The 27,125-nt window shown below is 61.8% G+C and overlaps 2 protein-coding genes across 2 annotated transcripts in view; one reads left to right on the top strand and one right to left on the bottom strand.

Moving 5' to 3' along the window:
- Positions 1–27,125, bottom strand: part of LOC308242658 (uncharacterized protein) — a gene marked incomplete at both ends in the record, with an annotated part of 479,931 nt that overhangs the window by 378,038 nt on the left and 74,768 nt on the right. The window lies entirely within an intron of this gene.
- The window catches only part of AJAP1 (adherens junctions associated protein 1), an 87,222-nt gene that overhangs the window by 54,155 nt on the left and 5,942 nt on the right, over positions 1–27,125 (top strand). The window contains exons 3-4 of the mRNA XM_080656772.1: positions 20,395–20,482; positions 24,555–24,797. Of these exons, the coding sequence (XP_080512898.1) occupies positions 20,395–20,482; positions 24,555–24,797 (331 nt within the window). The remainder of the gene's footprint in view (positions 1–20,394; positions 20,483–24,554; positions 24,798–27,125) is intronic.

Below are 27,125 nucleotides of genomic sequence, written 5' to 3'. Positions count from 1 at the left end.
CCAGCAGTCCCGCTGCCTCCGATGCCGCCGCCGTGGGGGTGGAGGGCCCCCCGGGGCCCCAGGCCATTGTCCAGGAGTTGGTGCTGCCGCTCGGCCAAGGGAAAGCAGCCTCTAACCTGCCCTGCCCTTACCCCAAACTCCCACAGGGCAGGCACAGGGGAGGAGGGGTGGTGGTAGTGAGGGGGGAAGGCAGAGCCAGGACTGGTGACAGGGACAGGGAGGTTTATTCCTCAAGGTACCCTGAGCTCTCAGGTCACTCGTGTGGCCACATCCCCACCTGTTGGTTTTCCCCCTTCATCCCTTCGGGCCCTCAGTCATTGTCACCCCTGAAGTCTCCCTCACCCCTGAGAGAGAGGCCCGGCCTGGCTCCTGAACTGGGAACCTGGCAGCCTGGAGGGGGGAAGGGACAGGGGGGACCTCCAGGAGCACTTCCCGGCCCGGCTCAGGCTCCTCCCTCCCTCCTGGGGGGGTGGCCCCTCCTCGGCTCCCCTCCTGCCCTCCCCCAGGGGATGAATGGGGGACCGGATAGCTGCTCTGTGCTTTAAAGTCCTCAGCCAGGACCGAGAGCCCAGGCTCCCCCACTCACCCTGCATGCTGGGCCACACCCCCTCCTCCCACCCTGCCCTTGGGCCCTTGTGGGAGGGAGCCCAGGGGTCCAGGTGAGCAAGGAATGGAGCCCCCACCTGCGTGCCTTGGGTTCCAGGTAGCAGAAGGGTGTGGAGTGCAGACAGCAGCCTGTGGGGGAGGGGGTCCCCATCCAGGTGTTGGAAAGTCTTTGTCAGGAGGGCATCCAGGCTGGCAGGCAGGCGGAGCCGTAGATGGTGGCAGGTGGGTGGGCCGGTGCATGTGGGGTGAGGAGGGGTCCCTCTCTCAGGCTGGGTAGAGCCTCCGGCCCCTTCCCTGCCTGAGCGCCCAGCACACACCCTCCCTGGTCCTCGGGACACGCCTGCCCCCAGCGGGTGAGCTGAGCTCCCATCCTGTCCTCGGGTCCCCTGCGCCCGGCTCAGGGCTGCGCCACGTGGCCACCGCCCAGGGCAGGCACGTGCTGTGAGGAGGAAGCTGGACACCTGACTCCTCTGGCGACGGGTGTCGGTGGCCGACCCAGGACTCACGTCCCAGTCACCTGAGCCACCTGTGACCTGAAATGTCCCTCGCAGGCAGCGTCCCCGTGAGCCAGCCCAGGGCCTCCTGCACCTTAAAAGCGGAATGTCTGAAGAACGAGGTGGACAGGTCTCCTGAGACGGGAGGAGCCGTTGCCAGGGGGACTGGCACCCTGGTGAACTAGGGCTCATGGCTGCCCACACTGCCATGCATGGCCTTGCGGGGGAGGGAGCCAACCAACATTGTTTCTCAAACTCCGGTGGCCGCAGAACCCCGAGTGTGGAGAATTGACCAGGATGGTGCTCCGCGGGTCACTCTGTAGGAAACGCCTTCCCGGTGTCTGTGGCCCCGATTTTAACCTGACTACCCTGTCAAGACACGCCTTCTGAAGGGTCACCTTCACAGGAACGGGGTGTGGTTAGCACCTCTGCGTCTTTTGAGGGGACAGAGTTCACCCCACCACCCATCAGAGGCAGTGCTTCTCTCTTCTCCGGGGGGCACGCGTCAGCAGGGGGCCTGTTGGCACCACAAGAGCAAGGCCTTCAGGGGAGAACGGGCTCTTCACCCACGAGAACAGGCGTTTCCGGAACATTCCCTGGACCGCACGGGGCTGTTTCCTCGTCCTGGCAGAGGAGCAGGCAGGGAGGAGAGAAGCGACCTGCTGCTGTGTCCGGGAGCTCCAGAGGGCAGAGCCGCGGGGGCACAGGCCGGGCTGGCATGCGGGAGACTCGGGGTGCACGCGTGTAAGCGGTGGCCCTCCGTCCAGGTGGCCCTTCGGACACGACCTTGTGCGACCACTCCTGCGTGTGTCAGCATGCGGCTCCCTCCTTCCCGCTGAGCGCGGCAGACCGGAGCCTTCCTCCCGGGGGGATGTCCCGGCCTGTGCTGTGCCCCCACACACACACTTTTCCCTTCTGCTCCTGCAGAACTGACCCGGGAAGGCGGCAGGCCCCTCGGGACTGGCTGGGGCTTCCCCTGACGTATTTTCATGGACATGCCGTGGTCCTTTCCAGAAGCTTGTCCCCCCTGAGACTCGAGGGCCATGTGCTCTGTACCTGCCGTGGCCCCAGTGGCCGCAGGATCGTCTCCAAGCCCTGTGTCCAAGCAGGGCACGCCGTCGGGACGCTGCCCGAGAGGATGCCGTTGGCTCATTCATTCATTCATTCATTCATCCATCCATTCATCCATCCATCCATCCATCCATCCATCCATCCATCCATCCATTCACCCAACCATCATCTATTCCGTTTGCTCATTCATTTATTCATTCACCCATCCATCCATCCATTCATTCACCCAACCATCATCTGTTCCGTGCCCGTCTCTGTGGGAGGAGCTGGGACCTTCCCAGCCAGCGATGGCCTCGGCCCGTCCTCAGGAAGCACACGGCCGTAGGAACCAGGTGCGCTGTGCGAGCAGCTGCCTGCCCTGTCCCGACGCTGCTGTCACTGATCTGGAGGAAGGGACACGGGGAGGGGATCCTGCTCCCCCTCGGGGAGCCCCAAGGGACACGATGGGCGGAGGTGCAGTGTGCCCTGACCCGCCGTGGGAGAGCCGGGAGGGGTCCCCCGGGGCAGAGCAGGGCCAGGGGCCGGGGCAGAGGCGGGAGAAGGCCTTGTGCTGTCTCCCAGGAAACAGAGAAACTTCTGGAGTTCTGACCTGCCCACCCGCGTCGTCTGTGTCAGAGCCAGAAATAGAACGCGGAAGATTCTCGCTCTGATTTCTGTGCTCATAATTCTAGGGCAAGATGCCCTTATGAAATGTGGATCAAAGGAGCCGCGGGGAGGGGGAGCCAGCGAGCGAGCGAGCCAGCGAGCCACGTGAGGGCCTCGCCGGCGCTCCCATCAGCACCCGTGTAAGCCAGCACGCCCCAGGTATTGACTTGGCTCCGCCAGGACGAAGCAGGAGCGATTTGCAAAAGGCCTCTTCGATCACGATCGTGACCGCTCGGTCCCGATGCCGACCCGCAGATCTGACCCGAGCGCCTGCTCTGGGGGCGGAGGAAGGCCACCAGCTCGGATGCTGCCTCGGAGGAGGAGGCCACGCATCGGCAGCCCCGGAAAATGTGTGGGAGGGGCCGTCCGCGCCGTAACTCGGCCTTAATGTGAACAATGACACTTAAGTCCCACGAGGCGCACAGCCCTTCCGGGAGATGGACACGTCTCTGATGCTCATTCAGCAGAGGCAGAAACAGAAGCACAGAGAGGTGACGGGGCCGGCCCAAGGTCACACAGCATGTAGGGGTGGCGCCGGGATCGGAACCTGGTTTCGGGGATGATACGGGAATGCTACCCGGGGCCTGACCTCCTTCAGTCCTCTTCACCGCCCTCGGGTTTATGGTATTTTATTTTATTTTATTTTAAAAATATATTTTTAAAATATATTTTATTGATATTTTACAGAGGAAGGGAGAGAGATAGAGAGTTAGAAACATCGATGAGAGAGAGAAACATCGATCAGCTGCCTCCTGCACACCTCCCACTGGGGATGTGCCCGCAACCAAGGTACATGCCCTTGACCGGAATCGAACCCGGGACCCTTCAGTCTGCAGGCCAACGCTCTATCCACTGAGCCAAACCGGTTTCGGCAGGGTTGATGGTATTTTAAAAAGTTACAGTTTCGGCTAAAAGGCATTAGGGAGTCTGTGTGGCTGCAGAGCTGTGGCCCTGGGCCCCTGAGCGCCCACAGGCCCTGGGGACACCGTGGTGGACGTAGCGGGCCCTGAGCTCACGGGCCAGGGACAAGGAGGGTGACAGGCAGGTGGAAGCTGGTGGGGCTGCCTGGGTGTGTGGATGGGAGGTGGGACGTGGGGAGGGCAGAGGAAGGATTTGCCTCATCTCCGGGGCGAGGCCGTGGGGCCTACCAGCCGCTGCACATCCGGGGGAGCGAGCTGGGGCCTCATTTCTTGGCCCCGGGAGAGCTGGTCCCTCCCAGGGCAGGCTGGACCCTCTGTCCACCCCGACGCCCAGGTGCAGGCCCTGGGAGCCGGCGGGAAACGCATCCCCCAGCGCCCTGCGTCTCCCCGCTGAGTGTGAACCCGAGGTCTCATTGCTGCCTTCTCCGCTTTTGGGGGAAATAAGTCAAAAAGTTAATTTGATTTTGAACAGATGCTGAAGTCAGTTCCCAGGAGGCAGGGATCAATTTGCATTTCTCTCCTCCCAGGTTGTGCTGGCTGGCGCTCGCTCACAGGAGCGGCTGGAGTGTTCCGCGTCCCTCCCCGCACAGGGTGACCCTCGGAGCGGACGTTTGTTTAAAGCGCCGTCTGGGTGGGGGTGGGGGGGGCTCTGGCGGCTGGTGCCTGCCCCTTGGTGTGTGGGTTTCAGTCCCGCGGGGCTAGGCGTGGCGGTGGCTGCACACGCCTGACTTCGTGGTGCGTGTGAGCTCACGCGCACACTTGCTTCTGCCTCCCTCCCGGAGCCCTGCCGTGTCCCTGGCGCCTGAGTGCCTGCTGGGGGTGGGGACCCCGATGCACACACCTCCCAGGCCTCACCCACTGTCTCCTAAGAGGGTGATCAGCACCGCCCCTCCCACCCCCGCTGGGCGTCCTCGTGGAGCTCAGGGACCCTCTCATCTCAGAAGATGAGAGGGTGTGACAGGGCTGACCCCCGAAAGAACTGTACCTGGGGCACAGGCACCTGCACCCCCCCGCCCCCCACGCACGCCAGCGTTACAACCACAGTCGCCACCAGGGCAGGCAGCCAGGTGCCATCGGTAGCTGAGCGGGTAAGCTGTGACCCCTCCAGCCCATGGAATGTTCCTCGGCCTTAAAACAGGAAAGGACCCCGGTCACAGGCCACAGCACGCATGGACATGAAAGTACACGCTCGGCGAGGCAGCCAGCCCAGAGGCCAGTGCTGCCTCTTTCCACCGACACGGGGCTCCCGGAGCCGTCCGATTCCTAGACAGAGAGCAGCAGGATGGGCGGCAGGTTCTGGGGGTGCTGAGCGAATGGGGGGGGGCGATTACTGTTTAAAGGGGACAGTTCCAGTTTCGCAAGATGAAGTTCAGGGGACATTTGCACAGCCATGGGACGTACCTGACGCTACTAACCATACGCTTAACGTGGTGAAATTCTGTGTGAGGTACATTTTTTATTGAAGACTTTTAAAATTAAAAAGCCAGCCCTAGCCCTAACCAGTTTGGTTCAGTGGATGGAGCGTCAGCCTGCGGACTGAAAGGTCCCAGGTTCGATTCCGGTCAAGGGCATGTACGTTGGTTGCGGGCACATCCCCAGTTGGGAGTGTGCAGGAGGCAGCTGATCGATGTTTCTCTCTCATTGATGTTTCTAACTCTCTATCCCTCTCCCTTCCTCTCTGTAAAAAATCAATAAAATATATTAAAACAACAACAAAAAAACAAAACAAAAAAAACCAGCCATAGCCCTAGCCGGTTTGGCTCAGTGGATAGAGCGTCGGCCTGAGGACCAAAGGGTCCCGGGTTCGATTCCGGTCAAGGGCATGTACCTTGGTTGCAGGCTCCTCCCCAGCCCAGGCCCTGGGTGGGGCGTGCGCAGGAGGCAACCAATGGATGTGTTTCTCTCACATCGATGTTTCTCTCTCCTTCCCTCTTCCTAAAAATCAGTGGAAAATGTCCTCGGGTGAGGGCTACCAAAAAAAAAAAAGAAAAACAAAAAACCAGGGGATCTGGCAGGGTCGGATGGTAGGAGATCAGCTGTCTCCTCCTGGCCCCGGCCTCCATCCTCAGCAGCATCGAAGGCAGAGACACTTTCTGGGGTCCTGACCCCGGGGAGCTGTCAGACCCGCACCTGCAAAGACAGGGTCTTCTCGGCTGAAAGCAGGGTGCTAGAGGCCATCCGGGGGTGACACGGAGCAGGGCAGTGGCCGGCGGGGTTGTGAGCTCAGCTTTGCACGGGGGCTGAGCGAGCAGATAAGCAGACACATTCGAGAGCCGGTTCCTCAGGGGAGAGGAGGCCCCGTGGGGAGGGGGCCGCTAGAATGATCCGATGGGGTAGGTGAGGTTGGGGGTTCTGTTGGTGTCCAGGGAGCGGCCTGTTAAAATGTGTCACAGACAGAAGGACCTCAAACAACAGCAATCTCATCTCTCTGTTTGGGCCGGACGTGTCTCACAAGTGTGCGCAGAGCCGAGCTCCCACTGGAGGCCCTTGGGGGTGCTGGGGGGGGCGGTCCTTTCTGCCTCCCCCAGCCTCTGGTGGCTGCCAGCATTCCTTGGCTTGTGGCCGCGTCCCTCCGGTCTCTGCCTCCGTCTTCACCTCTCCCCGTGTGTGTCGGTGTGTCCTCTCCTCTTTGCACGGGGACCCAGTCATTGGGTGCAGGGCACCCTCGTCCAGTGTGACCTCAGCTTAATCCCAGCTTTTCCAAACTTGGTCACACTCTGAGGTCTCGGGTAGATACGGACTTCAGGGCAGACACGATTCCACCTGCTTCAGAGGTGCGGGCACAGTCATGGCTTTCCACGCGAGGGCCATAGAGACACGTCCCGGCTCTCCAGCTGCGAGGCCCGGGGGCCCACGAGTGGACCGGGCACGCGGGCTTCATGTCCAGCTCTCTCCCCTGAAGGACCAGGGCTCCTTGAAGTGGTGGCCGGTGCCAGGGCTGAGCCCGGGCCGGAATGCGTCGGTCCTGGAACATCTTGTTTTCCCAGGAAGCGAGGACGTGAGGGGAGGACTGCGGGCGGCAAGGAGGTTCCTTCTGCCAAGGGCGAGGCCGTTCCAGATGCAAAGACGAAGCGGCTCCCGCCCTTCTCGCCCCCGGCTCACACGCCGCGTGACTGACATTCTGCCACCAAAAAGACACGTGCAGCCCTGACCGGTGTGGCTCAATGGATAGAGCGTCGGCCTGCGGACTGAAGGGTCCCGGGTTCGATTCCGGTCAAGGGCATGGACCTTGGTTGCGGGCACATCCCCAGTGGGAGGTGTGCAGGAGGCAGCTGATCGATGTTTCTCTCTCATCGATGTTTCTGACTCTCTATCCCTCTCCCTTCCTCTCTGTAAAAAAGCAATAAAATATATTTAAAAAAAAAATACGCGTTCACCCCTCTGACCACAGCAGCAGGCGGGACGGAGGTTGCCATTTTCTTACGTGACCGTCTCAGGGAACAGAGGCCAGTGCCCCCACCCGCACCGTCGGCTGCAGCGCGCTGTAGAGGTTCGCGCAGCCCACGCGTGGAAGATCTCTGGAGTGAGCCCCTGGATGAAGGAGGGACCCCCGAGCGAACGAAGAGACGCAGAGAGGAGGCTCTCCTTGGTGGGAGAATGGCGCTCACAAATGCAGAGAAATGGTGGCATTAGCGCAGCGGCCCCCGGCACAGTCCCGTTCAGGCCGGGAACACCGGCGGACGATAAAAGGGGGGGTGAAAGCTGCGAGGAATGAGACGTCACCCCTCAAATGACCACCCAGAAAGGGACCTTCCGCAGAACGCTTGTTCCCACGGGAAGCACTTCCTGCCACACAGCGGGGAAAGGGACACGGCAGCGGAGACAGTTGGCAGACACCCTCTGGGCCCGGGGGTCCGAGCGGCCCCCACAGGGAGGGGACAGGCCAGCCTCACATCCCCCGCCTAAGGAGTCCCCAAGAGCACAGCGCCCACTCATGCCTTTCCTCCCCCAAACTGAGGGGCGCTCTGCAGAATGACTGGGGCTTCTGTGACCTTCGACACTGCCAAGGTCATGCCAGCAGAAGAGCGCCTGGGAAATGAATCCGACTCCCGGAGATCGGGGACGGACGAGCCGGCCCTGAAGGTGACGCACGGTCAGAAAAGGCGGGGGCCACGGCTGACTCCTGGTGGGGGCTCTGGGGACGGGTCCGAGGGTGACTTTGTCCTGTCCCTCTACATGGGACGTTGTTTTAAGATACAAAGTAAAATAAGTCACTGAATCTGAAATCTTGTCACCTTTTTCCATGTCCCCCTAAGCCTGTCCCCATGGGCGTGGAAAAAAGCTGCTGCCTTCATGAATCGTCAACATAAGTCATCACAAGAACAGTGTGTCTGGCTGGTGTGGCTCCGTGGTTGAGCGTCGACCGACCCATGAACCAGGGGGTCACAGTTCGATCCCCAGTCAGGGCACAGGCCTGGATGGCGAGCTCGATCCCAAGGAGGGGGCGTGCAGGAGGCGGCCGATGCATGATTCTCATCATTGATGTTTCTCTCTCTCTCTCCCCCCGTCTCTTCCTCTCTGAAGTCAATAAATATATGTATTAAAATAAGAACACTGTCTCCCAGGTCCCAGGGAGAACAGCAGTTCAGAGACAGCACTTTCACTCCCCCCACCCCTGGCTTTCGGAGGCCGTTGGCGCCACACGTGGGTTCTCGGTCTTTGCTTTTGGTCCCTGTCCTGTGGGGAAAGCCAGTGTGGCCATGGCTGACCCGCAGACCGCTGTCCAGTTCCAGGCGCCTGAAATGTGGGTCCAGCTGGCCGGCTTGCTCCAGGCGGCGCCCTCCGATGCCCGCAGGCCCCAGGCTGGTTCCAGGACTGTCTCCAGGATGGGCCTGGGGATCTGGCGCTGGGCCTGTGTCCCCTCCTTCGCCCCATGATGGCAGCAGCGCCATCTCCACCAATGGCCACCTTTGGGGGAGGGGGGAGAGGCTCTTGTTAAATGTGTTCTCCTGAGGGGGGACCCCGTGAGGTCGTGTGGCTCCTGGCCAGGTGATCAGAACCTGGTCAGAGTCCCCAGGGAGCAGGACACAGGGCAGAAGTTGTGAAAGCAAAGGTGTGCGCGCCGGCCACTGGGCCACTGCTAGCGGGGTTCCTGAGTGGTGGCGGGGCGGAGGCGGGGCTGGGAAGGCGGCAGGTAGGGGCCACGAGGCAGGTTGTAGGGGATCCAAGGGGAAAGGGCTCCGCCTGGCGGAGAGACATGGAAAGCAAACTCGGTGGCACCTGTAAATGACATCTGTGCCTGGTTGCCCGACCCATTCATCCAGGTACCTATGTATGCACTCACTCATTCATTCATTCCCTCACTCATTTATTCATTCACCACTCTCTCATTCACTCATTCACTGTCTCATTCATTCATTCATTCACTCACTCATTCATTCACTCATTGGCTTATTTATTCATGCATTCCCGCATTCATTTACTCATTCATTCATTCACTTTTCACTCACTCATTTATTCTTTCACTCACTCATTCACTGTCTCATTCATTCACTCACTCACTCATCCACTCTTATTCATTTATTTACTCACTCACATTCATTTACTCGTTCATTCATTCATGCATTCATTCATTCACTCATTCACTCAGCAGTAAGCTATCAAATAAAAGCTGAGGCACTGCCAGGAGCTTGCAACCACTTGGGCCTGAATGGTTTTCTAATTTCTTCCTCTCCTGTCCCCCCAACGGGCTTGTCTTGTATATTTCGACCTGAACCCGTCAGTGCTCCGTGCTGCTGGGGCGGATTTGCAAAGTGAAGGTCAGTCTGGCTCGACCCGTCTGCAGGAGGTCTTGCCAAGAACACGTCCTGACTTACCGACTTGCACTGGCCGGGAACGGTGGGCCTCCTGACTGCAGCGAGGCCCGCGTGCTCCTCGGTCCCGATGATACAATCGCGGGGAAGGCGCGTCCTAGTGGTCAGCGCAGAGCCAGAGCTCCGGGACGCAGTGATGGCCGTTCGGACGGTGGGGGTGACGCGATGGGGGAGCAGGGGATTTGTGCGGACAGCCGGGGGCCGGTAACGGGGTTTACAGGAGGCGAGGAGAGCGGAGAGAGACACGCAGAGGCACACAGACTTCTGGTCAATGTCACTGTGACCTCAGGGACAGGAGCGTGGGGACCAAACTGGCCTTCGAGGGCCTGAGTCATTGCACCAAGGGCCGCGAGGCCAGCCTTCCCAGCACGGGCTGCGGCACTGCCTGTGGGTTCCGAGCCAGGAGCCCTGCCTCCCGTCCCTGCCCCAAGCTTAATCCTCAGTTTGCTCAATGCTCCGTGATTTGTAAAGGACTCTCGTGTACTTTTCCTCTGGCAGACGAGCAGGCAGAGTGAAGTGATTGGCACAAGGTCAATGGATCAATCAGCAGAGCAATTATTGAGCTCTGTCGGAGCGCGCGGCACCGAGCGCCACCGGGAGGCTCCAGGAGGAAGAGGAGGGCCGGTCTGCACACCGACGCAGGCACATGTGTGCACACGCATACACGCACGCTGCACCTACAGCCCCATGCACACATAAAAACTGCACACACACGTGCACACATATGCACACACACCAGCACTCCCAGCTGTATGTCTGCAGCACACACAGGTGCACACACATGCACACACACCAGCACTCCCAGCTGTCTGTCTGCAGCACACACAGGTGCACACACATGCACACGCATGCACACACACCCTGCTCACACAAAGACAGGTTCTCCTTTCAGGCCAGGCAGAATGGCTGGCCCCAGGGCAGTGGCGCCGCCATGCAGTGGGGCAGGAAGCAGAACCATGTGGCTTACGGGGACACAGGACAGGGCAGGGTGATGGGGGCCTGGATGCTGGGCTGCGCAGCTCTTGAGGGGCCCGGGGTCCAGTCCCCTCCTGCAGCTCCCCGCTGGGGCCAAGGTCATTGCACCAACCCCTCGGAGGAGGTCCCTGGAGGAAGGAAGGAGGAGGCCCAGTGCAGCTCGCTGCTGGTTCCCTTCCCGGAGAGAACGGAAATACAGTCTGAAACCATCGAAACCGTCACATGCCATCACGCCAAGTAACGGCGTCTCACGGTGACACACAGTCGTCGGAGATGCCCCCAAGGATGGAGTTTGCCGGAGCGGCTGGGAGGCGATTTCCTGTAGGAATTGTTTGGCGCCGGTTCCCGCCCTCCCCGCAGGCAGGAGTTCGGCTCCTCTGTTAGCTCTTCCATCCCGCCCTCGGCTTCTCTCCAGGCCTTTGGGTGGAGCGCTGCCCACACCCGCAGCCTGGACCGCAGGGCAGGCCGGCGCTTTGATTAGAAAATAATAAAGCTCCGCGCGGCCTGGAGAAGGGGTCCGAGGGGACGCTGGGGGCTCCCCGCCTCCTCCGGCCAGACCGCTCCTCCAGCAGCCAGAGCGCTTCCTGGAGGCGGGCGAGCTGGGGGATGAATGATGGCCGGGCTGGGAGCCCCCTGACCAGGCTGGGAGCCCCCCCGGCACTCGGGGAGCGCAGAGGGTGGGTGATGAAAGGCGGTCTCCTGAGCTGTGAGGCACCCCTTTTGCATTTGGCTTTGAGTCCAGAGTAGGCGGGTGATTGGGGGATCTTGGTGACATCGGCCAGCCAAGGCCCCCGGGTCCTGGAAACACGTTCTCTAGGAGGCGTCCTGGTCCTAGGCCCCTCCGTGGCGGGGCCGTGTGGACACGAGGAGAGGGTGCGGTTGGCATCGGCTGAGCTGAGTGTGGGCGTGGGCTCCGCGGCCCCTCCGACCACAGGCAGCCGCACCAGCCCTCCCCGCCCCTCTCCCCTTCCTGTGGAAAACAGTGACCTTTACGGGAAGAGTTTCCTGGGGCCACAGTGACAAGTCACCCCCGACAGGGGGCCTTAGAGCCACAGAGACTGCTCCCCACAGTTCCGGCGGCGGAGCCCCAGATCCAGGTGTCCCAGGGCCATCTCCCTCCACTGTGTCCGGGTCAGGGTCCTTCTGGCCTTTTCCAGGGCTGGTGTCTCCAGGTATTCTGGGCTTGTGGCCGCATCGCTCCAATCTCTGCCTCTGTCATCCCACGAGTTTCTTTAAAAATATATTTCTATGGATTTCAGAGAGGAAGGGAGCAGGAGAGAGAGAGAGAGAAACATCCATGATGAGAGAGTATCATGGACCGGCTGCCTCCTGCACGCTCCCTACGGTGGATCAAGACAGCAACCCGGGCGTGTGCCCTGACCGGGAATCGAACCCTGACTTCCTGGTTCAAGGATTGACGCTCAACCACTGAGCCACACCGGCCGGGCTGTCACAGGGGTTTCTGTCCCGGTCTCTGCGTGTTACCAAATCTCCCCCTCTTTTCTCGTGTAAGGACAGCTGTCATTGGATGTAGGGCCGGCCTGACGTCTAGGATAAAGGTGATCCTTAACGATTTGTATCTGCAAAGACTGTTTCTAGGTAAGGTCCCACTCAGGGGTACGGGATACATCTTTGGCACCCACTAATCCGCCCCCCCCCCACGTACCTGGTCAGAGCACCATGCGCACATAAAGCGTGCACATACACGTGCACACGTATGCACACACACCAGGAACAAGGAATGCAGCTGGAGCCTGAGATTCTCCTTTCACAGCATCTTCCGTCGTCGCGGCTGCAAAGGGCCTCACGCACCCATCAGCCCAGCGGCGTGCCGAGTTCTTGGAGGAACGTGGGCCGCAGTGTGCACACAGGGTGGGGGGGGGCACTGTGAGGAGAGCATGGGGGCCCCAGAGCCCGCTCCCCGATTCTTCGCCAGCCCCCGGAATGGGTGATGATAAGCCTCAGGGGAACAGTTTGGGGACCCCCAGGTCCCCATTGTGCGATGGGGAAACCAGGACCCACAAAGGAAGCAAGATCTGCCCAAGGCTGATGGCACAGGAATTAATTAGCAGGAATGGTTTGTTTTCTTCCCCTAATACCCCACGTATTATTGATATGTACGTGTATCCGTTACTCACAGGCATGGGTATGTGTAAGAGGTTCGCCTTCACTCACGGTCCCAGTTCCCTCGGGAAAAGTCTTTCTGCTGAAATCTGTGTTCTTCGCGGGGCCGCTCGCCGTTTATTTAGAGTCCCCGCCTGGTGCTGACGCGCCTCGCCGGGGATGCTACCAGACTCTCTCTTTTGTCTGCTTGTCCCTCTTGGTTTTGTACATCCGGCCTGTCCCCTGCTGTGCCTGATAATCCTGTGTTCCATGCTGGGCGCTGTGCAGGGAAAGCTGTCGGGAGAATTCCGTGGGCAAACGGTGGCCCACGGCCCAAATCCTGTCCGCTTCTTGTTTTTGTACATCCGGGAGCTAACAGTGGCTTTTTGACACTTGGAAACGCGTGGGGAAAACCCCGAAGGGTGGTATTTCATAACACGTGAAGGTTATCTGGAATGTGGACGCCCGTGTCCGCAGGCAAAGCCTTGCTGGGATGCGGCCCCACCCATGCGTTGGCTGCAACTGGTTGCCATGGAGACAGTGGGGCCAGAAGCCTAAACTTTTAACTGCCGGCCCTTTGCAGGAGGCGGCTCTGCAGCAGCCAGCGGGTCCCGCAGACAGGGAGCTGGGCGAAGCCAGGTTCCTGGGGCCCGTCCTCCTCCGACGTTGCAGCCCGGGTCCCGCCTCTGCGGCCCACACACGCCTCCGCACTGGGGAGACTGTCATTCTGGGGGCGGCGGCACAATGGCTTTCTGTTCCCGAGCCCTCGGCGTCCCGCTCTGATTCCCACGCTGTGCTGCACACCTCCAGCTCCCGCTCGTTTCTCCCCTGAAACGCCGAATCCCTTGGAGGGGCCGTCCCCCAAGCAGGGATTCGGTGATTCAGGGGCCCCCCAGCAAAGCAAAGGGCCGCTGTCTTCCTGTCGGCTTGCCTCTTCCACCCGGAGCCACCCGCCCCTGGCCCCCACCCCTGGGCCCTCCTCCCTGCGCTCCTGGTGGCGCAGGGACAGTGCCCGAGGCCACACTGCCCCGCCTTTCTCCCCCTGAAGGCCACAGCCCCGGGGCAAGCTGCAGGGAGAGGCCCAGTCCTAGGTGGGCAAGGCCCTCCCTCAGGTGGCCCGGCAGGGGGCTCCCTTGGAGCTGGGGTGGGCGGGGACAGCCGGGAGCCTCATCACCACCCATCCTGGGGGGGAAGGGCATCCCCTAGGGTAGTGGTCGGCAAACTGCGGCTCGCCGCTCTGTTGACTAATGAGTTTGCCGACCACTGACCTAGACTCTCGATTCCAATAATTACAGGCTGTTGCTGTTCCTTGTGATTAAGCCCCTATCCCAGTGGTCGGCAAACTCATTAGTCAACAGAGCGGCAAACGGCGGCTCGTGAGCTGCATGTGGCTCGCGAGCCGCAGTTTGCCGACCACTACCCTGGGGCAGCAGGAGGGCCACACACGCCATTGGCTGGGGCCGGGGGTAGTGGGACCATTTAATGCATCTACTTGTCTGTCTGATGTTTTTAGTACAATGGCAGTTGGTGGCATGAAGACCGTGGTGGCTGTGAGAGTTAACGGTTCTCCCCCCCGCCCCCCGCCCCCACCGGGAAGCCTTTAAAGGTGCTGAGAGCCCCGATGGGAAGTGGTGCACCCCTTCTCCCTCACCCTCAGCGCTGCACCCAGCCTCGCTGTCTGGCCACGTCAGGGGAGAGCCTGCTCCGGGCCCAGGAAGGGCCAGAGCCGCTGGTAACCAGGCTGAGAGCCGCCGCCTCTCAGAGCTACCGTGTGCCAGCTGGTCCGAGGCTGCACCAGGCTCCTCGCCTGCAGACAGGCGTGTCCGGGCCTTGTGGGGTGGGGGGGGGGGGGGCGGGCAGCGGGCTCTGCGGGGGAGTCTTCGCATTTGCTCAGCCCTTTGATCCATTCACCGTTTTCAGGGCTAAAGATAGATTCCGTCTCGATGGTGAGTAATGTGGTCCGGGCTCAGCTGGCAACTGGGCCCGAGCCCGAAGGGGGAGGGCCGGCCCAGCCCCGTGGCACCCGGCACACCAGCCGCCGGCCCCTCCTTGCGGCCTCCGGCCCTTTGTGAGATGTTCCGGGGCTGCTGGGAGAGGAGGGGAGGAAATGGGCCATTTCCACATGGAACACAGCAGCCCGGGGTCGGGCTGTTCTTAAATGAGATGAGCAATGAACTCCGTGTGCCCGCACCTGTGTGAGTGTGCACATGTGTGCGCCTGCGTGTGCCTTGTGGGCGTGCGTGCATGCCTGTGGGTGTGCACATGTGCATGTGTGCGTGAACATGTGTGTGTCGTCTGGAAGGTGGGGCTGGCCTCCTGCCGGTCCCGCTGTAGACGCGGAGCCCCACGTGGCCCTGAGGCTGTCTGTCCCTCCAGGACGTGCTGTGGAGTCACTCAGCCCCTGTGGAAAGGGAGTGGCTTCTGTGTCACCTCCCAACTCTGAAACCCGGGAAGCCGTCCTTGACCCTTGGGCCCCTGGGTCACCGTCCCCGTACCACGGGCACATGGCGTCCTGCACCGGAGCATGAGCTCCTGGACACACAAGTGTCGGCCCTTTGCCTCAGCCGATGCTCGGGCCGTTGTCCTGCCTCCCCGAGGGCACCCGCCAGAAGCGCCCTCCCCCTCACCCCCCACCCATGCTGGACAAGGAGGCGCTGGGTGTGTTTGCCTTTGCAGGGGACTGTGGTCCATGTTTGATCCCCTTCATTGCATCAAACACTGCCCAGACCCCGAGATGGATGGCTAATCCCCCAGCCTTTGGTCCCGATCTTATGACAAACCTCCTCAAATATAGCCATCAAAGCCTCACTGATGGGTGTGGAGCTGGGAACCCATCAGTCCCCATCCATCACCCCAGGTCTCATGTTTTATGACCTGGTGGCAGCTGATCCCAGCACATTGGGATACGGTGGCAATTACCAGGAGCAGAGAGAGCCCCTAAATTAGCAGGAACGGGAACACCTGTCGGGGGGGCGCGGGAGCCCCACCTGGCGTGCGGCCTGCCCGGGGACCAGGTCTGAATTGCAAACACTTTGAAGACGGATTCGATATTGACCTTGAAGGGGGAGAGGGCAGAGCCATATTTTTCCTTTCCCTGGGGGCGTAGAGTTGACACGCTCTCAAGGTGACCTCACTGTCACCCACACACAGCCCTCCTGGCAGTGGGCGTGGATCCGCTCCAGGGTCACCCTGCCCAGGGTCAGAGGGTTTATGGGACAGATGTCCCCGCTGCATTGTTGACTGACCCCCGGAGACCTGACCGGAGGGCACGTGATTTACGGTGGAGAGAGATGAACAAGGAAGGAGGGACGCTGGGAGTTGTGTGGGGCGGGGCATCCCTATCCAGAGGCCGTAGGGTGAAGTCCCTCCAGACAGTGATCTCGTGATCTGAGCGTTCTTGACTTTCAGAAGATGCCGTTGTCTTCCCCACCTTAATGGAGGAAAGCTGAGCGGCACGCGGCTGGAATACTTCGGAGGCGGTTGGATGGGAAAACTCCCCCTGAGTTCAGGTCTCCAAAAATCGAGACTCCTGTCTAACCAGGTTATCCTGGGAAAGTGTCACTCAAAGGGACAGCTCTGCCCACAGGCTGGCTTCGCGGGGACAGCCCAGGTGGGCAAGCTGCCCAACGCTGGTTGTTTGGCCCAGCTCGATAGATAGAGGCTGTGCCCGGCCACGGTGGCTCAGTGGGTGAGCGTTGACCTATGAACCTAGAGGTCCCAGTTCGATTCCCGGTCAGGGCACAGGCCCGGGATTGTGGGCTGGCTCGAAGCCCCGAGTGGGGCGTGCAGGAGGCAGCCCATCAATGATTCTCTCTCATCATGGATGTTTCTGTCTCTCTCCTTCTCCCTTCTGCTCCGAAATCAATAAAAAATATTAAACAATAAGGTAGAGGCTATAGCTGTCTTTGAAATCACCTTGACAGCGGAATCCTCAAAAGACAGCCAGCCTATGCTGATGGAGAGGGAAGGGCCTCAGGCAAAACATGGATTTTGGTTCTTAGTCATGAGTTGGGGGCAGGACTTCCCTGGAGCCAACAATCCCCCCTGGACCTCCGTTTCCTGCATCCGCCAGACGGGGTGAGGGCTGCTTTCCCGTCCTTGCCCACAGGGGAATGGCAGGGACTGAACAGCTGCGACACAGCTGCTCCTGGGACCTTTCCTCCCGAGGACTTTGCTGTTACAGACACTCCACCCAGCAGAACAGTCCCCCCGGGGACAAGTTGAGGGGTCAAAATCTGGCAGCGCCTGGGCCTCCTCAGGAACGGACGCCATTGGGGGTGGACGCCAGGGCGCTCTGCTCTTGTAAGGGGACCCTCAGTGCCTCCGGCTGGCCTGCCACATACTTGAGCCAGTCCCCAGCTCCTGTCGGCTCACTTCCCCTCGTGTCACCCACCTCCATCGGCGTCGAGAAGGGCGGGTTCGGCCCCAGAAACAGACCCAGTTCTTGCCATGGGACTGGGGTGTGACCTGCCAAGAAATGGCTGAGGGGCTTTCAGCCTGGGCCTGGAGCACTGCCGAGCGGTCTGTTGGTGGAGGAAGGGGTGAGGCTGGAGGAAGTGGTGAGGCTGAAATACTTGCCTTCATGATTTGGAAGCTCGTCGCCCCCGGGAACGTAGGGGCGGGAGTGCCGGTTTCGGTGAAAGCCAGAACTGAGATGAACTAAGTGTGCGCCCAGAATCATATATACCGCTGAGCACGGGCTTTGGAACCAGCAGACCCGAAGGGATCCAAGGAATTCACACAAACCTGCCCAGATATTTTCCACTTCCGTTTAGGACGACGGTGTTTGCCTTTGAGACTGGCTGCCAAGGTTAAATGGTATAATACACGCCTAATGGCTGCTGTCACATACTGAGCAGGCCTGTGACCATTGTCATCACCATCATCATCACCACCAGTTGGTCACCACTTTCATCATCATCAATACTACCACCATCACCAACATCATCACCGCCATCACCATCATCATCATCAATACTACCACCACCAGCATCATCACCTTCACCATCATCACCACCACCACCACCATCACCATCATCATCAACACTACCTCCATCACCAGCATCGTCATCATCATCACCTTCACCACCACCACCACCACCATCACCATCATCACTTTCCCCATCATCACCACCACCACCACCATCACCATCATCAATACTACCTCCATCACCAGCATCGTCATCATCACCTTCACCTTCACCATCATCACCACCACCACCATCATCATCACCATCATCACCGCCACCACCATCATCATCATCATTACAATTTAACCACCATCACCAGCATCATCACCATCACCATCATCACCACCACCACCACCACCACCATCACCATCATCACCTTCACCATCGTCACCACCACCACCACCATCACCATCATCATCAATACTACCACCATCACCAACATCATCACCACCACCATCATCATCATCATCCATACTACCACCATCACCAGCATCATCACCTTCACCATCATCATCACCACCACCACCATCATTACAATTTAACCACCATCACCAGCATCATCACCATCATTACCTTCACCATCATCACCACCACCACCACCACCACCATCACCATCATCATCAATACTACCACCATCACCAGCATCACCTTCATCATCACCACCACCACCATCATCATCACCACCTTCACCATCATCACATTATCCCCACCAACATTATGATCACCATCATCATCATCACCATCATGATCACCATCATCATCACCATCATCATAATTATCCCCCCCAAAATTATCATCATCATCCCCACCACCACCATCATCCCCACCAATGTTAGCATGACCATCACCATCATCATCTCCACCAAAATTACCGTCACCGTCATCACCATCATCATTACCACCATCACCATCATCATCACCATTACCATCACCATCATCATCACCACAATCATCATCATCATCACGAGCTTACGTCCCATCACAGGAAGTATAGACTCAGGATGAGCTCCTACTTTTCAAGACAGTGTGGTGGTCTCTCGACTGGGCTGGAGGACGTGTGTGGATGGAGGGTGAGGGGAGGCTGAGCTGCCATCCTCCCTGCTTGTCCATTAAACTGGGCACCCTTTTCAGTCCCCTCTGCCAACATGTCTCACTTGGGTCTAAGGGAAGCTGGTGAATAGACAGGATTACTGAGGCCGGTGGGCACTCCATTGTTGCTGAGGTTGAGGGTGGTCCATATGGCATAAAGCTTAGCCCAATTGGCAGGCGGACTTGGCAGGCCTGGAGGCAAAGCCGAGCTGTCTCACAGATGTGACTAATTGGGCACCAGTGTATGGGAGACCGTTGGCCAGCACTAGCAGTGAATGCTGCCACTATAAATAATGGGCCCCGAGCGGCTGCTCCGGAGGGTGGCACCGCGGCTGGTGGGTGAAAGCTGGCACTGACTGCGCCGCAGGTGCTCAATACCTGGCCCCTGGGTCAGTGGACAGAAGAATGAGTGAGGGAGGGAGGCCCATGACCCTGTCTCCCTCCAGCTCTCCTCTCGGTGCCCTGCGATGCCCCTCCCCTGGCAAACGGAAGGGGGGCCGGCGGGAGAGAGAACTGTCTGGCTGTGCCAGCTTGGAGTCATTTCCCAGCAATCCCCCACGAGGATCATACCCAGTGGAGAAGTAACATCTGCTGTGAGACCTTGTCCTTGGGAGGCCGCCAGAGAAATCTTGCATTCCGTAGCCCTCCGCCGGGACCCCACACGCGTGGTTCTCCCCGCGGGGCCTGCTGGGTCGGGTTCCTGGGGTGTGGTGGACGGGCCTCTGCTAAGGGACGTCAGGACTGGGCGCCAGGCGTGGGTGCCAGGCGCGGGGAGAGACAGGTGCTCAAAGGTCTCGGGTGGAAGGGCGCGGGCATCAGCACTTCCGTGGGGAGTGTGCCCACACCTGCAGGCTCTTGCCGGCCCCTCGCGGCCTTGATCGCCTGATGCCCAGGTCAGTGAGGTTCTTGCTGGGGAGGGGCAGAGGGAGAGGACAGGAGAACGCCCTTCCGCTGGCATCTGCATGTGGGGTGAGTGGACAGCTCTTGGCCGGGGCTCTGGCTGCCCTGGTTCTGGAGGGGCCAGTCTTTTTGTCCCTGTCTGCTCCCCCTCCCCCATGCACACACAGCAGGGCGACCACGGAGCCCCCACTGGGACCTCCCGTTCCCCGACACCTCAGCAGGCAGTGCGCTTGTTGGAGTGAAGTCTGGAAAGCGGGCCACGTTTCCCAAGGATCCACCTGTCCCTGAGCGTGCACGGCTGCCTCCCCCTTCCCGCTAAGTCCTGGGCCTTCCTGGCTCCTGCGGCAGGCAAGTCCGCCCCCACGTGCAGGCCAGCCGCCCGGGGCTCAGTCTCCAGGAGCAGGACTTTCCCAGGGCGGGAGGAGAGAGGAGGGTGACAGGTCCTCGGCGAAGCTCCAGCCAGGGCCCACCTGCTCCGGGTGAGGGGCTCTGCAGGTATCCCTGGGCCAGGTCACCACCTGCGGACGAAACGGGCTCTGGGAAGGAGAGAGGCCGGGGCTGGGGCTCCCCTCCCTGGACTCGGGGCGAGGGCAGCCCTGGCGCCCACAGCACCTGCCGGCCCCTGGTGTGGTGAAGGAGGGGCCTGTGCGGCCCCCACGTAGCCATCCCCTGCGGCCCCGTGCAGGCTGCTCACGGACAGGACCTGGCGTTGGGAGCCGGGCTGACAGGACAGGTTAATGTGCCCCTGTCTGGACCCCTTCATCACATGACCCCGTTTCTCATCTCCCCTCCCCCTCTCTGTTTCCAGGTCTGGCTGTCCATCAGATCGTCACCATCACCGTCTCCCTCATCATGGTCATAGCTGCTCTGATCACAACTCTTGTCTTAAAAAACTGGTAAGGGTCCCGGCCCTTCTCGTCTGGAAATGGAGGTGTGGGGGTTCCCGGGGGGTGCACACCGAAGGATCCTACTTCTCTCACCTGGCGGCAGGCCTCAGCCCGGGGGGCCGTTTCTCTGTGCCAGGCCCGGGGCCCCATCCCGCAGCCCCCATCCCGCATCCCCCCATCTCACAGCCCCTCATCCCGCAGCCCCTATCCCACAGCCCCCATCTCACAGCCCCTCATCCCGCAGCCCCCATCCCGCAGCCCCCATCCCGCAGCCCCCATCCCATAGCCCCCATCCCACAGCCCCCATCCCCCAGCCCCCATCCCCCAGCCCCCATCCCCCATCCCCCATCCCCCATCCCCCAGCCCCCATCCCCCAGCCCCCATCCCGCAGCCCCCATCCCACAGCCCCCATCCCCCAGCCCCCATCCCACAGCCCCCATCCCCCAGCCCCCATCCCACATCCCCCATCCCCCATCCCCCATCCCCCATCCCCCATCCCCCATCCCACAGCCCCCATCCCACAGCCCCCATCCCACAGCCCCCATCCCCCATCCCCCATCCCCCATCCCCCATCCCACAGCCCCCATCCCGCAGCCCCCATCCCGCAGCCCCCATCCCACAGGCTGGCTGAGAGCCGGCACCCTGACTCAGGCAGCAGGCGCTACCCTCTCTGCACCCTTTTTCCCGGAGCCAGTGCCTTTGGGTTCCCACCCAGGGCACATCCCTTTTTCTTTCTTTTTTTAATATATGTGTTTATTGATTTTTAGAGAGAGGACAGGAGAGGGATAGAAAGATAGGAACATTGGTAAGAGAGAAACATCCCTAAGAGAGGAATGTCATCCATCAGCTGCCTCCTGCGCGCCCCCTCCTGGGGATGGAGCCTGCAACCCAGGCACGTGCCCTGACTGGGAAGCCAGCCCGGGACGTCTTGGTTTATGGGTTGATGCTCAAGCACCGGTCACCCCACTGGGCCCCAAGCCTTTCCCTTTATTTCCCATGTCGGCCTGGGCAGAGGCTGTGCCGGGCCCTCGCTGGCCCCGGTGGCCTCGCTGTCCGGGCTGTCCCTGCGCCCGGTGCCGGCCCAGCCTCCTCTCACCCTTCCTTCCTCCGCGAGCCGCCCGCTCTGTGAGTCAGGTGACTGCTGTGCTCCTGGCGGCCTGTCTCTGCCGATTTCCTCCTGGAAATTGGCTTGTTTTGAGGTTGGCCTCGCCGTGTACGCACACCTGCTGCCCCCTGGGAAAGCGGGAGCTGCCGGGGACCCCTGTCTGCCTGCAGCCCCTCCTGCGGCCAAGTGGCCCCTTCTGGCATCACACTCCCTCGCAGAGTGATTCGTCCAAATGCTCCCCTGCTGCCCGCAGACGCTGGCAGGGCTGTGGGTGGGAGCGGCCCAGCGTCCACACGCAGAAGTTGCTAGAAAGCTGGTTTTCAGGTCAGTGAAGGAGGACGTGGAGGCATAGAGGTGTCAGTGAAGGAGGACGGGGGGGTCAGCAAAGGCATACGAGGGGCACAGGGGGGTCAGTGAAGGCAGATGGGGGCACAGGGGGTCAGCGAAGGCAGACGGGGGCACAGGGGGGTCAGCGAAGGCAGACGGGGGCACAGGGGGGTCAGCGAAGGCAGATGGGGGGCTCGGGGGTCAGCGAAGGCGGACAGGGGGGCACAGGGGGGTCAGTGAAGGTGGACAGAGGGGCATAGGGGGCGTCAGTGAAGGCGGACAGGGGGGCACAGGGGGGTCAGCGAAGGCAGACAGGGGGGCACAGGGGGGTCAGTGAAGGCGGACAGGGGGGCACAGGAGGGTCAGTGAAGGCAGACGGGGGCACAGGAGGGTCAGTGAAGGCAGACAGGGGGGCATAGGGGGGTCAGCGAAGGCAGACAGGGGGGCACAGGAGGATCAGTGAAGGCAGACGGGCACAGGGGGGTCAGTGAAGGCAGACAGGGGGGCACAGGGGGGTCAGCGAAGGCAGACAGGGGGGCACAGGGGGGTCAGTGAAGGCAGACGGGCACAGGGGGGTCAGTGAAGGCGGACGGGGGCACAGGGGGGTCAGCGAAGGCAGACAGGGGGACACAGGAGGGTCAGCGAAGGCGGACAGGGGGGCACAGGAGGGTCAAGTGAAGGCAGACAGGGGGCACAGGGGGGTCAGCGAAGGCAGACAGGGGACACAGGGGGGTCAGCGAAGGCAGACAGGGGGGCACAGGGGGGTCAGTGAAGGTGAACAAGGGGTCACAGGGGGGTCAGTGAAGGCAGACGGGCACAGGGGGATTAGTGAAGGCGGATGGGGAGGCATAGGGATAGAAAGGACCTCTCACAGGCCAGCGAGGCCTGGGCGCCGTCCCCCCTTCCTCTCCCTGCCCCCCCTCCCCCCGACGGCCAGTGAGCCGGGACCCAGAGCGTTTCCCGGGGCAGAGAACGAGGCCAGCACTTAGCTTCCAGCGGCTCCCTGGGCAGGGGCGGGCCTGATACCTGCTGAACCCTCCCCCAGGGGACGGCGGACTGTGACCTGCTGAACCCTCCCCCAGGGGACGGCGGACTGTGACCTGCTGAACCCTCCCCCAGGGGACGGCGGACTGTGACCTGCTGGGTGACAGGCCACCAGCTTCCTCTTGGTTCCCCACACACTGGGGTTTGCAGCGAACCCTCCAAAAGCCCTCAGGGAAGACGACCCAGAGGGACGAGTGGGTTCCGTGACCTTGGGCGGGGCGGGGGTGGGGTTCCAGGCCAGCAGGCAGGAGGCCTCTCCCAGGAGAGCCGGGCAGGGGAGCACCTGACTCAGGGGGTGGGCACACAGCCCCTTGCAGCCCCTCATTGGTCATCAGCGCTGAGCATAGAGGGGAGGTGAAGGGAACTGGTGCCCCACTGAGGTCCCCCAGAGAGGGGCTCCCCACATTCCCTCCTCGCCACCCTCCTGCATGGGGACGGAAGTTCCATGCGTCCTGCTGGTGAGCCCACCAGATGGACATCCAGGGACGGACATGGTCTGACTGCTCCTCCCCAGTTCCCTCGCCCCCCAGGGCTGGGTCCCTGTGTCTGTCTCGGGCGGCATCTGGAAGCTTCCGTGGTCCAGAGGAATGGGAATCCAGGCGGGCCTCCTCGGGGCGGGCAGGGCAGTGCCCGCCACAGACCCAGTGGCGGCGAAGGAAGGACGGTCCAGTCACATTTCCACCTCGTGGGCGTGGCAGGGGCGGGGCCCCGGACGTCCGTCCCACCTGTCCCCAGAGAGAACGACGTAGTCCCTTCGAAACAAGCGACCAGGCCCGGACTGAGCACCAAGGTTTCCCCGTGAGGACCCGCCATTTCCATCTCGTCGAGGTGTTCCCGGGGAAACGGAGTCAGCACCACGGTCGGGCTGACCGTCTTTGGCCAAACAAGGACTCGGCTCTAGGAAAAGACAGCTCAACCCTCACCTCCCAGTCCTCCCTGTAAAATCGGACGCATTTTAGAAATACATATATTTGTACTGATTTCAGAGAGGAAGGGAGAAGGAGAGAGAGAGAAACATCGATGATGAGAGAGAATCATGGATCAGCTGCCTCCTGCACGCCCCCTACTGGGGATCGAGCCTGCAACCCGGGCACGTGCCCTGACCAGGAATCGAACCCAGGACCCTTCAGTCCACAGGCCGATGCTCTATCCCAGCCGTGGGCAAACGACGGCCCACGGGCTGGATCCGGCCTGTTCGGCTGTTCTATCCGGCCCGCGGAGCCGAAAGAGTGGAGGGTTCTCTTGCTCTCCCCTCCGCTCCTTTACTTTGAATTTATATTAGTTCACACAAACACTCCATCCATGCTTTTGTTCCGGCCCTCTGGTCCAGTTTAAGAACCCATGGTGGCCCTCGAGTCAAAAAGTTTGCCCACCCTTGCTCTATCCACTGAGCCAGATCGGCGAGAGCGCTATCGGACACATTTAAAATTCAAACTTTATTTTTAAAAAGAGCTGATGGCTGGATTGCGGTTGATCTCCCGAAGGGCCTGGGAGTCACCCCTTAGTAGTTACGGGGTGTGGCCGGCGCCTGGAGCCCAAGGCGGGTGGCTGGGGGCTGGGGCGGCTCCGCGGTCCCGCCTGGCCCACACCCACGTCTGCCCCCAGCTGCGCGCAGAGCGGGGACCCCCGCAGGAACGGCCGCCCGCGGAAGCTGGACCAGCAGGAGGAGAGCTGCCAGAACCTGACGGACTTCCCGCCGGCGCGCGTGCCCAGCAGCCTGGACATCTTCACGGCCTACAGCGAGGGCCTGCAGTGCTCCCACGAGTGCGTGCGCGCCTCTGTGCCCACCTACGCCGACGAGACGCTGCGCTCCGTGGGCGAGTACAAGTCCACGTTCAACGGGAACCGGTGAGCTCCCCGCGGGCCGCCTGCCGCTGCCGCTCCTGGTGCGCAGTGTGGGCGCGGGGCTGTGGCCGGGGGCGGGGGGAACCCTTCACCTGGGGCTGAGGGTCCGAGCAAACGCAAGGGTGGACAGGCCTCCCCCCACCCAGAGAGAGGCCGCAGCCGCAGCCAGAACCCACCCGACCGGCACCGGGCAGTGGCCAATGCCTTGCCGCCTCGGGGCCCCGTTCGCCTCTGGGCCCCGGGGCGGGCGTCACCCCCTCCACCCCCAGCTCAAAGCCAGCTTTGTCAAACCCTCAGTGCCAGCCGTCCAGATGGGTCCTTCCCCGATGGGTCCTTCCCCGTCAGTGTCTCTGACCCGCATCCGTAAAGTGTCCGCAGCGAATCCAGCAAAACCATGGCATCCCAGCCCCACTCCGGCCAGGAGTCTGTCCATCGGGAGCGATGCTGAGCGCGCAGGGCCCTGACGCCGCCTGGGCGCCCTCCAGCACCTGAGTCAGCGGCCCCGTGCGTCCGGATGACGTTAAAACGTCAATGCGCTGCTCTCTGAAAGCAGGCACACCCGCAGGCCTCCGCTCATAAATTAGAAAAAGCCCTGCACCAGCTTAATTAGAGGAGGAAATGGGTAGGAAGGCAGGGGGTGTGGGGGTCCCTGTCAGAGCGGGATGGCAGCTGGCGACCCTGTCCGGGGCCGCATGGGGAGACGGGGTGACGCTCCCTGAGCGGGCTGCTCCCAGAAGCACTTGGGGGGATGGGGTGACTTTCTCTGGAGGCCCGTGGCTAACAGCCTGTCCCTCCGGGGAACCAGCAGCTGCTCCGCGTTGCGCGGCCACGTTGGGTGTGAGACGCCCCTTTCCCCGCGGGGAGGCTGGAGAGGGGACCTCAGGACTGACCTTCCCGTCACCGCCTCTTTCACTCGAGGACACTGGGAAGCTCGCGTTAGGGAACTGTCCCCAAGCCCCCTCCTCAGCGGCCCCCAGCCTCGGGGGCGGGCAGGGGACGGTGATGGGTCCTGTTTCACTTTGTCCCCCGCTCTGCCCCTGTGTCAGGCAGGTGGCATGGGCAGGGTGTCCACAGGGAGGGTGTCCACGGGAGGGTGTCCACGGGGAGGGTGTCCACGGGCAGGGTGTCCACGGGGAGGGTGTCCACGGGCAGGGTGTCTGCGGGCAGGGTGTCCACAGGGAGGGTGTCCACAAGCAGGGTGTCCACGGGGAGGGTGTCCACGGGGAGGGTGTCCACGGGGAGAGGTCCACGGGCAGGGTGTTCACAGGGAGGGTGTCCACGGGCAGGGTGTCCAGGTGCAGGGTGTCCAGGGGCAGGGTGTCCACGGGCAGGGTGTCCAGGTGCAGGGTGTCCAGGGGCAGGGTGTCCAGGGGCAGGGTGTCCAGGTGCAGGGTGTCCAGGGGCAGGGTGTCCAGGTGCAGGGTGTCCAGGGGCAGGGTTTCCCCGGGGAGGGTGTCCACGGGCAGGGTGTCCACGGGGAGGGTGTCCACGGGCAGGGTGTCCACGGGGAGGGTGTCCACGGGGAGTGGTTCACGGGGAGGGTGTCCACGGGGAGGGTGTCCACGGGGAGGGTGTCCACGGGGAGAGGTCCACGGGCAGGGTGTTCACAGGGAGGGTGTCCACGGGCAGGGTGTCCACGGGCATGGTGTCCACGGGCAGGGTGTCCACGGGGAGGGTGTCCACGGGGAGGGGTCCACGGGGAGGGTGTTCACAGGGAGGGTGTCCACGGGCAGGGTGTCCACGGGCATGGTGTCCACGGGCAGGGTGTCCACGGGAGGGTGTCCACGGGGAGGGGTCCACGGGGAGGGTGTCCACGGGGAGGTGGCACAGGCAGGGTGGCACAGCAGGCATGCTCGTGCCCTGGCGAGGGAGCCTTGGCTGGAAAGGTGCTTGCTTTTAGGCGGGAGGTAAAGCTCCGCCGGCCCTCGCCGGCCTGGGAAGTGGCAGCTTCGTCTGGAGGGGGACGGATAGGGGGTGCCATTTCAGGAGCCAGGCCCGCCCGCCCTGCGGTGTGTGGTAACGCCCGTCCCATCCCGTCCTTGCCGCAGCGACCCGCGCTCTGTGCCTGTCCCAGGGGGCCCCCCGGGGCCCAAGCCTCCCGCCTCCCCACCACAGCCTGCTGGGACAGTCCCCGGGCCCTGGGACCTCCAAGGCCGTCCCGGGTGGCAAGGGGCGTCAGCCACAGGCGGGGGGCCCTCCCTGTCGAAGGCAGGGGGTCCGAGCTGAGTGCCCCCCTCAGGCGGCTCTCTGTGACCGAGAAGCCGGTTTGTGCCGCGGGCCTGTCCCCGCCTGTCAGCCCGGACCAGCCTTGCAAGCCCGTGCCTTTCTGTC

The sequence above is a fragment of the Plecotus auritus genome (genome assembly GCF_963455305.1).
Source record: "Plecotus auritus genome assembly, chromosome: 2".
NCBI lineage: Eukaryota > Metazoa > Chordata > Mammalia > Chiroptera > Vespertilionidae > Plecotus > Plecotus auritus.
The sequence above is the reverse complement of the archived record's forward strand: the minus strand, read 5'-3'. Positions and strand labels throughout refer to the sequence as shown.